General features: G+C 51.7%; 1 protein-coding gene across 1 annotated transcript in view; it reads left to right on the top strand.

The window, feature by feature from the left end:
• The first annotated feature begins 9 nt into the window (after positions 1–9).
• SPI1 (Spi-1 proto-oncogene) overlaps positions 10–14,393 on the top strand; it is a 15,194-nt gene continuing 810 nt past the window's right edge. Inside the window, exons 1-5 of the mRNA XM_010842456.1 lie at positions 10–242; positions 937–1,033; positions 12,780–12,967; positions 13,717–13,876; positions 14,225–14,389. Of these exons, the coding sequence (XP_010840758.1) occupies positions 222–242; positions 937–1,033; positions 12,780–12,967; positions 13,717–13,876; positions 14,225–14,389 (631 nt within the window). The 5' untranslated portion in view covers positions 10–221. The remainder of the gene's footprint in view (positions 243–936; positions 1,034–12,779; positions 12,968–13,716; positions 13,877–14,224; positions 14,390–14,393) is intronic.

Here is a 14,393-nt window from a genome sequence, read left to right as displayed (position 1 = left end):
GCCCCCAAATCAAGCCCTGAGGGCCGGGGTGGCAGTTGTGCAATCCCTGGGCACACGAGCGGGGGTGGGGAGAGGCCTGGTGACTGTTGGGAAGCCTCTGGGTGCATGTCCCAGTGCCTGGCCAGGGAGTGGGGTTGAGGGGAGAGGGATGGGGAGACGGAGGGAGGAGGACCAGGGAGTGTCCCCGGAGGAAAGGAGAGGAGGGAGAGGCCCCCAAAGCCATGGCCCCAGTGTTGCGCAGGGTGAGCCCTATAAAGCCCATCGGCGTGAACAGCCAGCGTAGGGGTGGGGGCCCTGAGCCGCCCTGGGACCTGGACATCGGGCAGCCAGAGAGCCTGGGGGCCTGGGGGGCTACGGCAGGAGGACAAGCCTGTGTGCAGGCGATGGGCGTGCAGGAACATGAGTGACCGAGCAAGGACACGGGCGTGAGTGTGTGTGTCAGTGCGCTTGGAGGCAAGGGGTTGGATTCGCATGTCAACCCCAGGGACTCTGCGAGCGCCTACAGGCGGGTGTGTACTGGCATGTGTGCCCGGGGTGAGTGTGAGGGCTGTGAGTGGATGTGTGTGTGGGGGGTGGTGTAGGCATGTCAGTGTGACCGTGAGCGGGTGAGTGTATGAGGCTGGGACCTGGGCATTCAGTGGAGCGTGAGTGTAAGGTGGCCAGGGGAGCCACTGGGCTGTCCCCTCAGACCTGTCTTCTTTTGACCTCTGACCCCCAGGGTCTCTGTCATCCCCTTTCTGCCGGAGCTGAGGCCCTTGCATCCCTGGGTCCCCCGCTTGCGCTCTGCGTGGCCTCTCCCAGCTGCAAGCAGAGCGAGGGCTGTAGGCCTGATAAAGAGGCTCAGTGTGGACCCAACATCCTGGGGGGGGGGTCCTGCCAACCTGGCTGGGTTCTCCCCGCCGCACTCCGAGTTCTGACCCCCTCCTCTCTCAGCAGCCATCGGAAGACCTAGTTCCCTATGACACGGATCTCTACCAACGCCAAACGCACGAATATTACCCCTATCTCAGCAGTGATGGAGAAAGCCACAGCGGTGAGTAGCGGGCCCCGCCCTGCCCTGACTTCCCCAGCCTGGCCTGGCCCCAGCGCCGCTGCGTTCTGGGGGAGGGAAAAGCATACCCTTCCTGAGGCTTCTTTGGAATCCCGAGGATCGGATCCAGTTAGCTCTCAGGGACATGAATTCCCTACCCTAAATCCCCATGCTCCTGCTCCCCACCAATATCCCACACCCCCAGCGCGCATTTCTGGAGCAGCCTTGGTGTGCAGGCATGGTGAGCTTCTTCCCTGTTTTATCTTCTCATCCAATCCTTTTGGCCTGTTTACACCTGACGAAACAGGCGGAGAGGCTACGGGACTTGTACAAGGAGGTGCAACTGGTCGCTGCGACCCAGCTCTGTCTGCTCCAGGTCCAGTGCTCTCTCATTTTTTTTTGGCTTCCTTAGTCGCTCATTCATGTCCAACTCTTTGCGGCCCCACGGAACTGTAGTCTGCTGTGCTCCTCTGTTCTGGGGATTCTCTAGGCAAAAATACTGGAGTGGGTTGCCATTTCCTCCTCCAGGGGATCTTCCCGACCCAGGGATCGAACCTTGGGTCTTCTCCTCCCCCAACCCCCCCTCTCCCTCTCCATTCTTGTCACCGCCTGTGACCCTGAACTCCATTGGTGCAGCCCCAGGCTCTGCTGTGTGTGACTAACAGCGTCTGTCTATTGACATTGGGGCTGGATAGGTCCACGCTGCGAGGTCTGTCTTGCGCCTTGTAGGGTATTTGCCAGCATTCCTGCCAATCATGACAACCAAAAATGTCTCCAGAGCTGCCAAATGTCCCCTGGCAGTGGGGGCGGCAGGGCAGAACCGCTCCCACTTGAGAGCTGTTCATTCAGCAGGGCTGAAACCCTGTCTGCCGGTGGGGGCGCGGGGCGGTGAGGATGGGGCCTGGGCCAGGGCTTTTTTCTATCTGGGTCTAACTGCCCCCCACCCCAAAGCCCAGGTCAATCCTGAAGCAAATTCAGGGGAAGGGAGAGAGACCTTCAGTGTCTGGGACCGCTAAGAGAGATCACCGGTGGTAGATCTCGGTGTATTGATGGAATATCTCTGAACCAAAGGCGAGGTGGCCTGGTTACTGGGTCTTCACTGAGGGATTCTTCAGGGGGTCTGGAGGCCTAGGCAAGCCAGACAGCGGGGTGTCTGCAACCCCACAGGGACAGGCATGCTCTGCCTCAGCCAAGGAAGGTTTCACCCGAGGGCCTCATCTGGGGGCCGCTCACACCTGGGGCTTCATTCTGCTGGCACACCTCTGGCAGTTTAAGCCTGATGTCTGTACCTAGAGATGCCATATGTGGCGAGTCCTTATTTAGGGCCCTCACATCCAGATGGCAAAGCCTGCAAACAGTTTTGCCTGGAACTCACACCTGACATCCATTCTAAAGACTACAGCTGGAAACCGTATCTTGGGAGTAAGGGGTGGACATCCTTTGAGGCCATATCTGGGAACACACAAACTCCTTTCAGAACTTGAGGACTAGAAAGACTTTAAAAACATCCTTCCCCCCGCCCCACCCCCCATACTTTTAAATTTTATACTTCTACAAGAAACGCACCCTTTCTGGGGAAAATCCAGAGACGGTTTAGAGAGTCTCCCTTCTCCAGCTCTACCTCCAGCTCCCACGGCCAGGGTCGGGGGCTGACTCTCCCTGACTCCACACCAGCCCTACACTGGCTTCTGCCCAGTCTGGGACCTAAGCAGGTCCCTGCTTGAGGACTGGCGCCCCCTGGTGGCTCCAGGCAGCAGGTCCGCTCAGGTCCTTGCAAACTCAGGGAGGCCTCTGACCCCTTTTAGCTAGTGTCAGGGATCGTTTCTCCCCTGGCCTGACCCCTTCTCAGTCTCCCTGGGTCTGGGTGCCTTTCCTTTGGGTCTACTGAAGCTGCATTCTCCCTTCCTATAATACAGGGGTGCTATTTATATACTCTAGAAACCAGGTAGGCCTGGGGCTGGCTCATGGAGTGAGCACTGTAGAGAAAGCCAGCAGGTCGACAGGGAGTGGAGAAGCACAGAAGGTTCTGTGACATCAACAGGCTCATCTCCCGATGACCCAGCATTCACCCAGCCATCCGCTCCCTGCCATCCACCCAGCTCCCCCTCAGCCACCTGTCCTTCCAACGCTTGCTGTCCAGTCCACTTGTCCACTCATCCCCCTCTTGTCCATCTGCCAAATAGCCCCTGATTACATGCTGTGGACCTGACCCTGTTCTAGGCGCTGGATTTGCCACAAGGAGCAGGCCGGGCAAGGCCACTGCCCTCGTGGAGCTTACAGTCCAGTGAGGGAGAGAGACGGGGAACAGCTGAATTAGCAGACATGCTCTAAAGACGTCCTGTAGAAAGCAGAGTACCGTGAGTCAGGCTCTGCCATCTGCATGTGAGGGCCCTAAAGAAGGACTTGCCACAGATGGCATCTCGGTACAGATGTCAGGTTTAAGCTGCCAGGGGTATGCCCGCAGGACAGAGCTCCAGGAGTGAACGGCCCCCGGGTGAGGCCCTCGGATGGAAATCTGAGTGCCCTGAAGGCACATGAATGCACAGACAGGGAGGCACAAGTGTTCTAGGAGTGGGAACAGCAGGTGCAAGAGCAGGAGGGACCTGGGTGGGGACCAGGGTGGGCAGGGAGCACGGGAAGCAGAAAGGACGGGAAGGGAGGCCGGTCTGCAGGGGAGCACCGCACAGGCCCGAGGACTGCAGCGGGAGCTTGTCGTGGTTCCCACGCCTAACGGGAAGCCACTGGAGGGGCCGAGGAAAGAAATGACACGATCTGAGTAACCTTGTGTGTGTGTGTGTGTGTGTGTGTCTGGTAAATATCCAGAGAAATTATAGATGTTTAATTTTAATTATTCAAACAAGAAATACCCGTTGCAAACAATTTTAAAATACAGCAGCGTATGAAGGAAAATATTATTACCTGCTTCTCATTCTCACCCTGCACCAATAGCCATCTTGGTCAATTCTAGCAGATACTTATTTGAGGTGTATAATCCTGCATGTTTGTAAGTGTATACATCCACACATATCCTATCCATTCAGAAATGAACTGCAGTATCATGCTGTTCTGCAATCTGCTACTTTTTACATAAATTTATCAGAGTTGTTTCCCTATGGCCTATCCAGCACATCAGAGATAGTTAAAAGCTATTTTTCCAGTCTTTCTATTACAGGGCAATGGAAGTATATACATGAAAGTTTGAAATAGAGACTTAGAACAGCATTTATTTATTAATTCACAAACATTTATTGAGGACTTTCTATATGCCAGGTGGAGATGAATCTAGCTTGATTTTTTACTTAGAGAAATCTATTGTACTATGAAAGATGAGTATTTGACTTTCTAGTTATTTATAGCACACACACATACTTCTTCACACATACCAAAATAGTTACAGTAACTTTTCCCCTTGTTTTCATTTTATTGCTGTTATGATATGCAACATAAGTGTATGAGTTTAAGGTATAACAGCTAATGACTTCACACACCTATACATTGGGAAATGATTACCACGTAAGTTTAGTTAATATCTGTCTCCTCATACAGTTACAAAAAGTTTTTCCCCTTGTGATGAGAATTTTCAGGAGCTACTCTTAGCTTTCGAAGTTACCATATAGCAGTTAGCCCTAGTCATTCTGTGCCTGGCATCCCCAGGACTTATTTATCTCACAGCTGAAAGTTTGTACTTTAGACCGCCGGCACCCAATCTCCCCCATCTCTCACTACTTCTGGCAAACACCAATCTGACCTCCTTTTCTGAATTGTTTTTTTTTTTTTTTTTAAAGATTCCACATATAAGTGAGATCATACAGCATTTGTCTTCCTCTGTATTCTATTTTTAATAATTTTTTTTCAGTTTTTGGCCATGTCCCACCTGTGGGGGCTTCCCTGGTGGCTCAGAGGGTAAAGAATCTGTCTGCAATGTGGTAGACCTGGGTTGGATCCCTGGGTCAGGAACATCCCCTGGAGAAGGGAATGGCTACCCAGTCCAGTATTCTTGCCTGGAGAATTCCATGGACAGAGGAGCCTGGTGGGCTACTTTCCATGGGGTCACAAAGAGTCGGATACGGCCTAACAACTAACACTCAACATTCACGTCATGCGGGCTTTTAGTGCCCTGATCAGGAATCCAAGCCTGGTCCCCTACATTGGGAGCATGAAGTCCTACCCACTAGACCACCAGGGAAGTCCCTTTGTCTGTGTTCTAAGTTTGTTAAATTGACGTCTGAATTTTCCATGGTTTGGACCATGTGAACATGGCCCACAGCTGAGCCACGCTGCGTGCTTTGATTACCTGTACGTTCTCATCGCTGTGTGTGAGGGCTGAGCAGCAGTGACGGAGGCCCCCACCCCGCAGCCAGGCTGCCGGGAGTCACGCCCCATCTCCCCATTATCGGGTGGGGTGACCACAGGGAAGATGTCTCACCCCTCTGGGCCTCAGCTTCTCACTCATGAGACCTACTTCACAGGACTGCCCTAAGGATGGAGTGAGCTACTCCATATAAGAGGCTTAGAAAGTGAAAATTATGTAAGGATCTGTTACTCATAGCATTATGCTCTCCTAAGAGAGGATGTCTGGGAGGTAAGGTTTTATTGCTGTTTGTGTCACCTGCTGTCTTTCTGGTCTCACCTGATTAACAGTAGTTTGGCTGTGTATAGAAGTCTAAGTTGAAAAAAAATTTTTTTTTTCTCATTGAAACTGAAAGCATTTCTCTACTGTCTTCAGGTTACTACAGTTTTTCTTAGGAAATCTGATGTCATTCCATATCCTCTTTTTTGAATGTAACCATTTTGGGGTTTTGTTTAATTTTTTTCCTGTTTAGTTTTGTTTTATCTCTCTGGAAGTTTTTAGTGTCTTCTCCCAATACCTAGTGGTTCCACTGAATAAGTTTGTTTTTTTTTAAATCACTCTAATTTCTGGGTGGAGAATAGCTGGAGAGGAGGCAAGAGTAGGAACAGGGGTAAGCCCAGGAGGAAACCACTGGAATAATCCAGACACGAGATGACGGTGACTTGGCCAAGGGTGATGGCGAGACAGACAAAAAAGAGCAGACGGATTCAGGATAGATTCTCAAGGTAGGGCTCATAGAACTTGCTGTTTATCATTTTTAAGTTGTGATTAAAATGTATACAGTATAACATGTACTATCTTAACCATCTGCACATGTATAGTTCGGCGGCTCAAGGACATGTTGCTGTGCTACCATCCCCCACCATCCAGCTCCAGAACGCTGTTCATCTTGCGAAACTGGCATTCTGGACCAATTAAACGGTGCCTCCCATTGCCCCCTCCCCTCAGCCCCCGGCAACCACCATTCTGCTTTCCATTCCTATGACTTTGACGGCACTAAGTACCTCATCTTAGTGGAATCATGCAGTATTTCTCTTTTCGTGACTGGCTTCTTTTATTTAACATATAAAACCTGCAGATTCATCCGTGTTGCAGTGTACATCAGAATTCCTTCCTTTCTGAAGCTGAGTAATATTCCGTTGTGTGGATATACTACATTCTGTTTTCCCATTCATCTGTTGATGGACACGTGGGTTGCTTCTGTCTTTTGGTCGCTGTGAATAACGCTGCTGTGAACATAGGTGTTAAAATGCCTCTTTGAAGATCCTGCTTCCAGTTCTTTGAGACTATATGCCCAGAAGTAGAGTTGCTGGGTTGTAAGATAATTCTATTGTTAATTGTTTGAGGACCAAGCATGCTGTTTTTCCTTAGCGGTTGCACCATTGTACTCTCCTACCAACAGTGCACAAGGATTCCACTGCTCCACATCCTTGCCAAAATTCATAATTTTCTGCTTTTTTAACCACTAAAAAAATGAAGTATAGTTAATTTACAATGTCATGTGTTCAGCAAAGTGACTCACTGATTATATATATGTATATATACATGTATATACGTATTGTTTTTCAGATTCTCCTTCATTCTGTTATTACAGGATAGTGAATGTAGTTCCCTGTGCTATACAGTCAGCCCTTGTTGTTCTGTTTTTAGATAATAGCCATCCTAATGCTATTTGCAGTGGGATTGATGGAGGAAATAGAGTTCCAAAGTATGACCATTCTCTCCATCATTCCACGTGTCTATACACTTTTCATCTTTTCATCCCACAGATTCACAGTTTATTATTATTCACATACCACAGTTTATTCAGAGTCTTCTAATCATCCATTCATTTCATTCACCTTCTGAAGTGTCCTTCCTTCCCCTACCAAACCTTGCTTCCATCCCAGGGACATTGCCAGGTACTGTAGGATGAATAAAACATAGGCCCTGCCAGATTTATCTTTTTTAACAAAGGAAAGAACTAAAATCGTAATAATTAGGATACAGTGTAAGAAATAATAAGGATCGTGAGACCTGGAGCTCTCTGCTTGCTGGGACCTCAGTTTCCATGTTTGAATAATGTGCAGGAGGGCTGGGATTAAGGAGCCCTTGTCCAGTGGTCTGTGATTTCCTGCGAAGGTTTTTTTTCCTCATTCCTTGCTTTCTTAATTCCTCATTTTCCTTCTTAGTCTTGATCTTACTTCTCCTCTCCTGGTGAGAGCCATGGCTTCAGGCTGGGGTTTCTGCTTGAAGGAGATAAGGTCAACTGAATGACACTTAAGGCTTGCATTTTGTGTGTGTGTGGGGGGATTGTTTTGAATATCATTTTATTTTTGTCCTAGTGACATCTAGGTGTTAGTGACACAAAAAACTGAGTAGCAATAGGATGTGTGGGTAGGACTTTGGTTCCAGACTGGAAGCTGGTTTAGAGGGTGGAAGTCAAAGATGTTGATGAATGGGTCATTGCTGGCTGGATGAATAAAGGTTCAGTGATGGATGGGTGGATAAATGGATGGATGGGTGGGTTAAATGATGGATGATGAATGAGTGAACGATGGATAGATGATATTTGGATGATGGATGGATGGATGGATGGATGGATAGACGGATGGATGGATAACAGATGGATGATGCTGGATGGTGGATGGATGATGGATAGAGGATGAATAATGAATGAGGGGTAAATGATGGTAGACAGACAGATGGATAGTAGCAGTCCGTAAATTCTGTCACCATGCGTCTTACTTAAAGCTTTCACTGGCTGTCTTGGTCCTCAGTGGAGGTATGGCATAGGGATAAGAGTTTAGTCCCTGGAGTCATACACAGGTGGGTTTGGATCCTGACTCTACCAGTGACTATCTGTGGGCGAGGGACTTTATGTCTCTGAGTCATAGCTTCCTCATATGCAAAAGGAAGATCAGACCATAGTGGCCACTTTGTCCGAGCTATGGTGAGAACTGAGGGACATAATGTGGATTAAGTACTTAGGACAGTGCCTGGTACATAAAAAACACGTTAAAAGTAAGCTTCCACTGGTCATTTAACCAAATATTGACTGAAGCCTAGTACGTGTTGAATGCCCTACAGGTTCCAGAAGGGAAGGTCCAGAGCTCTCTCTGGATATGCGAATGACTCTATACTCTGTATTATAATTTTTCATATTTATTTATTGACTGCACCTGGTCTTAGGTGTGGCACACAGAACTTCGATCTTCATTGCTTCATGCCTGGTTTTTTTTTTTTTTAATCCAATTGTGGCATGTGGGATCTTTTTTCTTTTTTTTTCTTTTAGTTGCAGCGTTCAAAGTCTTAGCTGGAGCCTGTGAGATCTAGTTGCCTGACCAGGGATTGAACTCTGGCCCCTTGTATCGGAAGCGCAGAATCTTAGCCACTGGACCACCAGGGAAGTCCTGACACTATGTCCTTCTGAGGAGCAGAAAGTCATACTAAGGGGACATAAGTGGCAGGAGAGTCTGGATGACCTCTCAAAGTGACAAGCAGGGATTTAGCAAAGCATTCCTGGGCAGTCAAAGAGCCCAGAGTGCTGACCTTTGCCTAAGGATGGACTTGTGGCATGATGTTCCTTCAGATGACTCATCTCTGCCTACCAGTGTTTATTATATAACTGCCGGAGCACTCAAAATCAAGGGTAGAGGAAAGGTTTCCGTTGGGCCTTTTGAAACCTTAATTGTAGCCCAAGAGTCTCTGTTGCAGGTTTCAGCGACCCTGGGGCAGGATTCCTGAGCCTCAGTGAGCAAACGAACCTCTGCAGGGTTCTGGCTGTGAAAGGCCAGACTCTCCCGTCTCCTTCCATCACTGCAGATCGCATGGGTCTCCGATGGGCCCCAAATCTGCAAGCTTTTCTGGCCCCCAAAGTGACTCAAATCGGGGGGGTGCTGAGACCTGCTGTGGGAAGTGCTGGCCTTAAGCTGGGACCACCAGAACAAGTCTGTGGGTCTCATGTGGAGCTGGGACAGAGGTGGGGACCGAGAGAGAGAGAACTCAGAGCCCTCAAGCCAGAACTGAGTAGGGGGTACTTCCCTGGGGGTCAAGTGATTGAGACTCTGTGCTTCCAATGCAGGTGGCACGGGTCTGATGCCTGGTAGGGGAACTAAGACCCCACATGCCACACGGCACGGCCAAAACCCGCCCCCTCCAAAAAAAAACCCAAAAAACACCTGGAGTAGGTGTGAAGATTTGAGGGGGAGGATAAAGCATTCTATAAAGATCAGGAAGTTCCCCTGGAGAAGGGCATGGCAACCCACTCCAGTATTCTTGCCTGGAGAATTCCCGAAATGGAGGAGCCTGGCTGGCTACAGCCCATGGGGTGGCAAAGCGTCGGACACCACTGAAGGGACTTGGCATGCATGCACGGGCAGGATAAGGCATTCTATGAAGATCTGGGCACCTCGGCCTGGGCAGGAGAAGGCAAAATGGGAAGGGCCTGGAGTGAGGCTCCAGGGCAGATCTACAGCTGAAAGGAACCTGGATCCACTCAAGCACCCCAGAGCCCCAGAGAGCCAACTCTCTCTCAGCAAGGGGAGAATTTCTGGGTCTTATTAATGCAAGGCAAGATGAAAGTACAAAATAAGTGTCATTTTGTTTTGTTTTCCCTTCAGATTTGGATAATTTGGTGGAGGAGAGTCAGAGTTCTTAAGAAGCTAGGATTCATGCATTCACTCAGGAAATGCTTGTTCAGTGCTTACTGCATTGCAGTTCAGTCCAGTTCAGTCGCTCAGTCGTGTCCAACTCTTTGCAACCCCATGGACTGCAGCACACCTGGCCTCCCTGTCCATCCCCAACTCCTGGAGCTTACTCAAACTCATGTCCATTAAGTTGGTGATGCCATCCAACCATCTCATCCTCTGTCGTCCCTTCTCCTCCCACCTTCAATCTTTCCCAGCATCAGGGTCTTTTCAGATTAGTCAATTCTTCACATCAGGTGGCCAAAGTTATCGGAGTTTCAGCTTCAGCATCAGTCCTTCCAATGATTATTCAGGACTGATTTCCTTTAGGATGGACTGGTTGGATCTCCTTGCAGTCCACGGGACTCTCAAGAGTCTCCTCCGACACCACAGTTCAAAAGCATCAAGACACCTACTGCATCCAGGCACTGGGAATATGAAGGTGAAAAAAAACAGTCCTCTGCCCTTGGTGCAACCTTGGGGTCCCAACTTGAGCTTCTGGGAGAAAGAGACGGCCAGGATCCCTCAAACTACTTCTATGGACCATGGACTAAGGTGGCAGAGAGCAGGGGAAGATGAGGAATTGATAAGTATTAAAGTATCCGCTATTTGCTCAGGTGCTGATTTAGGCTCTCTAAAGACAGCATTAAACATTCATAATAATTATCACTATAAGGATAACGGGTGTGTGTGTGCTCAGTCGCTCATGTGTCCGACTCTTTGCAACCCCATGGACTGTAACAAACCAGGTCCTCTGTCCATGGGATTCTCCAGGCAAGGATATTGGAGTAGGTTGCCATTTCCTTCCAAGGGATCTTCTCAACCCAGGGATTGAACCTGTGTTTCCTGCAACTCCTCCTACACAGGCAGATTCTTTACCACTGAGCCACCTGGGAAGCCTGGAATGATAATAGTTAATGTTTATTGAGTCTTACTTTGTGCCAGGTTCCATTCAAAGTGCCTTGCAAGCATTAGCTCATTTAATCCTCACAGCAAGGCTATGACGTGAGCTGGGTGTAGTTATTAACCCCATCTCACAGCGGAGGCAACAGGCATAGAGAAGCAGAACGACCTGCCCAGTGTCACTCAAGGGTGAGTGGCAGAGCCAGCATTCAAACCCAGCTCTGCCCCAATTAGTTCCCCTATACCATGCAGCTTCACGGAAGTGGGAGTCTGGACTGTGGGTTCAAACAATTCCACATGTGAATCGGACCTCAGTAACCGCCCAGCTGGGTCTCTGACTTTTGCAGAATCAGAGGCTCAGGCAGATAAAATGTCTTGCTCAGGGTCACAAGGCAAAGCCACCACAGAGCAGGATTGGAAAATGAGTGAGTCTTCTGAGAGCCAGTGCAGAGCCAAGACAACATGTGTCATTTCTCAGGGATGCGTGAGCAGCGATGTGTTTGTGAGAGAGAAAGAGAGGGGGGAGACAGACAGACACACAGAGACACGCACAGGCGTTGGTGACGGTCCCCCTGCAGGGCCCTGTGCCAGTCCCGGAGATGGTGGCCTGTCTTAGCATCCTGTACTCTCCCTCTCTGGGTGACACGAGAAAAATTCCTCTTGGCACTTTGTCACATCTTCTTCTGGACTCCAAGTTGTACCCAGGAAGTCCTCAGACGTGTGGTGGTTTTTGTTCCTGGAAAAGGTGCCCAGAGTAACCACGTTGAAGACCGGCTCTAGGCCCAGGCAGGGCTCCCAGTGGCATGGAGCTGTTCCCCAAACTCAAATCCACCCTACCGCAGACTCTGAAAGCACCCACCAGGGGCTTTCCGGGAAAGCCTCAGGTGCCGTGGCGACTTCCCTGGGACTCAGGTGCAGCTCCCCAAGGACACGGCCTTGGAGGGGCTTGGCTGAGGAATGTCAGCCCTGTGACTCTGCAGTCACACCTCGGCCATGTGACGGGGCAGTGAGCTGTGACTACAGGCAGCCAGTCAGCTCAGGAACCTCTGCTGCGTCTGAAGGGGAGGAGAAGCGACTCCACACACTCCCGAGTGCGGCCTCTGGGGCTAGGGGGTTTTACAAATGTGAACTTGCATGGGTCCTCCTAGTTTCTAGCATTCCTATTTGACAGAGGGGTCAATGCCTGTGCCTGAGGCCACACAGAAAGGAAACGCCCGGATTCGGACTCTGGCTCAAAAGCCAGCATCCTCGTGACGGGCATGGGAGGCAGGGTAGATTGGTTGTTGAGAACAAAGGCTTTGCCTCCAATGTGGCCTTTGACCGGGGGTGGGTCATGTAGCCTCTCCAAGCCTCAGTGTCCTCATCCATAGCATATTCTGAGTATTCTAAAGTCCCTCAGTCGTGCCTGACTCTCTGCGACCCCATGGACCGCAGCCCGCCAGGCTCCTCTGTTCATGGGATTCTCCAGGCAAGAATACTACAGAGGGTTGCCATGCCCTCCTCCAGGAGATCTTCCCGACCCAGGAATCGAAACCTGGTCTCCCGCATTGCAGGCAGATTCTTTACCTTTTGAGCTACCTGGGGAAGACCCATCTGTGGAATTGGGGATCGGAAAATAGCAGGGTGGGTGGTGCTACGATTAATGCCAATCTGCAGTCCAGAATGGCGGTGGTGATTATGATAGGGAACACAGCCTGGTGCTATTGTTTTTATATATGCTATTATTGTTACATATATTAATATCGTTATTATATATAATGATATATAATGTATACTATTATTGCTCATATTTTATACAATCATAAGCCCCTCCTGCTTTGGCCCGCAGACCATTACTGGGACTTTCATCCGCACCACGTGCACAGCGAGTTTGAGAGCTTCCCCGAGAACCACTTCACGGAGCTGCAGAGCGTCCAGCCCCCACAGCTGCAGCAGCTCTACCGCCACATGGAGCTGGAGCAGATGCACGTGCTCGAACCCCCCATGGCTCCTCCCCACGCCAACCTCAGTCACCAGGTGCGTGCCTGCAGGGCCGCCGCGCCCCGCCCCGGCCCGGCCCTGTGCCTGTGGTGAGGCGGGCACTCCGCAGGAAGCTGACACAGGCTCTTACTCAACTGGGCTTCCTGCCCCACAGCGCCAACGGTGGCCGGAGCCCCAACGGCTGCCTCCTGACCCCTCGGCTGACCTCGTGACCCCACACCCCTTATCTGCTCTCACCCCACCGAGGACAGAGCCCGGACCATTCCCACCCCGCCCCCCGCAACACACACACACACATACACACACACTGGTCCTTCTGACCCCCTGGGGCCTCATCATGGGCCCTCTGAAACTCCGGGGCTAGTGCCCCCACCCCGATCACTGGCTCCTCGTGGGTCTGGCATCCAAGTCACTGAGTCCTGAAATCCGCTGATCTCTCCATCTCCCCGCTGACTCCCTTTACCGACCCTCCTCCTCAGCCCCTCACCCCAGGACAGCTGCCTGTCCACATGGCACCTTCCTCCGCCCAAACCAGGGAGACAGGCTGGGTGTCAGGAGCCACTTTGTCCCCACAACCGGCACCCTGTGTGTGGGGACCCCGTCTGACCCCGTAACAAGCCCGACCTCCAGGGTCCCCAGCCTTCTCCCATATCCCTCTGCCCCTCCCTGGCCACCCTGCCCCAGGACCCCCTCTTCTCTCACCCCACGGAACCCCCCCTACCTGGCCGCCTTCAGCTTTGCACCGTCCCTCAGGGACCCCAACCCTACTTCTGCCTCCTTTCCAGGTCTACCTGCCCCGGATGTGCCTGCCGTACCCCTCGCTGTCTCCCGCCCGGCCCAGCTCGGATGAAGGGGAGGCGGAGCGGCAGAGCCCCCCCCTGGAGGTGTCCGACGGGGAGGCCGACGGCCTGGAGCCAGGGCCTGGCCTCCTGCACGGGGAGACAGGTAGGGGACCCAGCCTGGGACCAGCCCTGACCCTGGCCACCCTTGTGCCCCATCCCCACCCCGATCAAGGCCCACTGACGCGGCAGCCTGGCCACAGAGCAGAGTGCTTGCATATGGGTGTGTGTTTGCCAACACGTGTCTTCGCGTGTGTTCCGCGGGTGGGGGTGGGGGGGCCTGTGTCCCCCCGTCCGGGTGTGAGCACCTGCGCTGTGGCCGTGCGCATGCGCCACGCTGGCCGTAGCCCCGCCCCTGCGACCACCCCACCGGGAAGGGAAGGAGGGGGCGGTCCCACGTCACCGGGAGGCGGGCTGGGTCCCCCGCGTGGGCGCTGACCGTCTCCGGCCGCAGGCAGCAAGAAGAAGATCCGCCTGTACCAGTTCCTGCTGGACCTGCTGCGCAGCGGCGACATGAAGGACAGCATCTGGTGGGTGGACAAGGACAAGGGCACGTTCCAGTTCTCGTCCAAGCACAAGGAGGCACTGGCGCACCGCTGGGGCATCCAGAAGGGCAACCGCAA

The sequence above is a fragment of the Bison bison genome, unplaced genomic scaffold, assembly GCF_000754665.1.
Source record: "Bison bison bison isolate TAMUID 2011002044 unplaced genomic scaffold, Bison_UMD1.0 scf7180017864178, whole genome shotgun sequence".
NCBI classification, from domain to species: Eukaryota; Metazoa; Chordata; class Mammalia; order Artiodactyla; family Bovidae; genus Bison; species Bison bison.
Note: the sequence above shows the minus strand (reverse complement) of the source record. Positions and strands in the feature narration are given on the sequence as shown.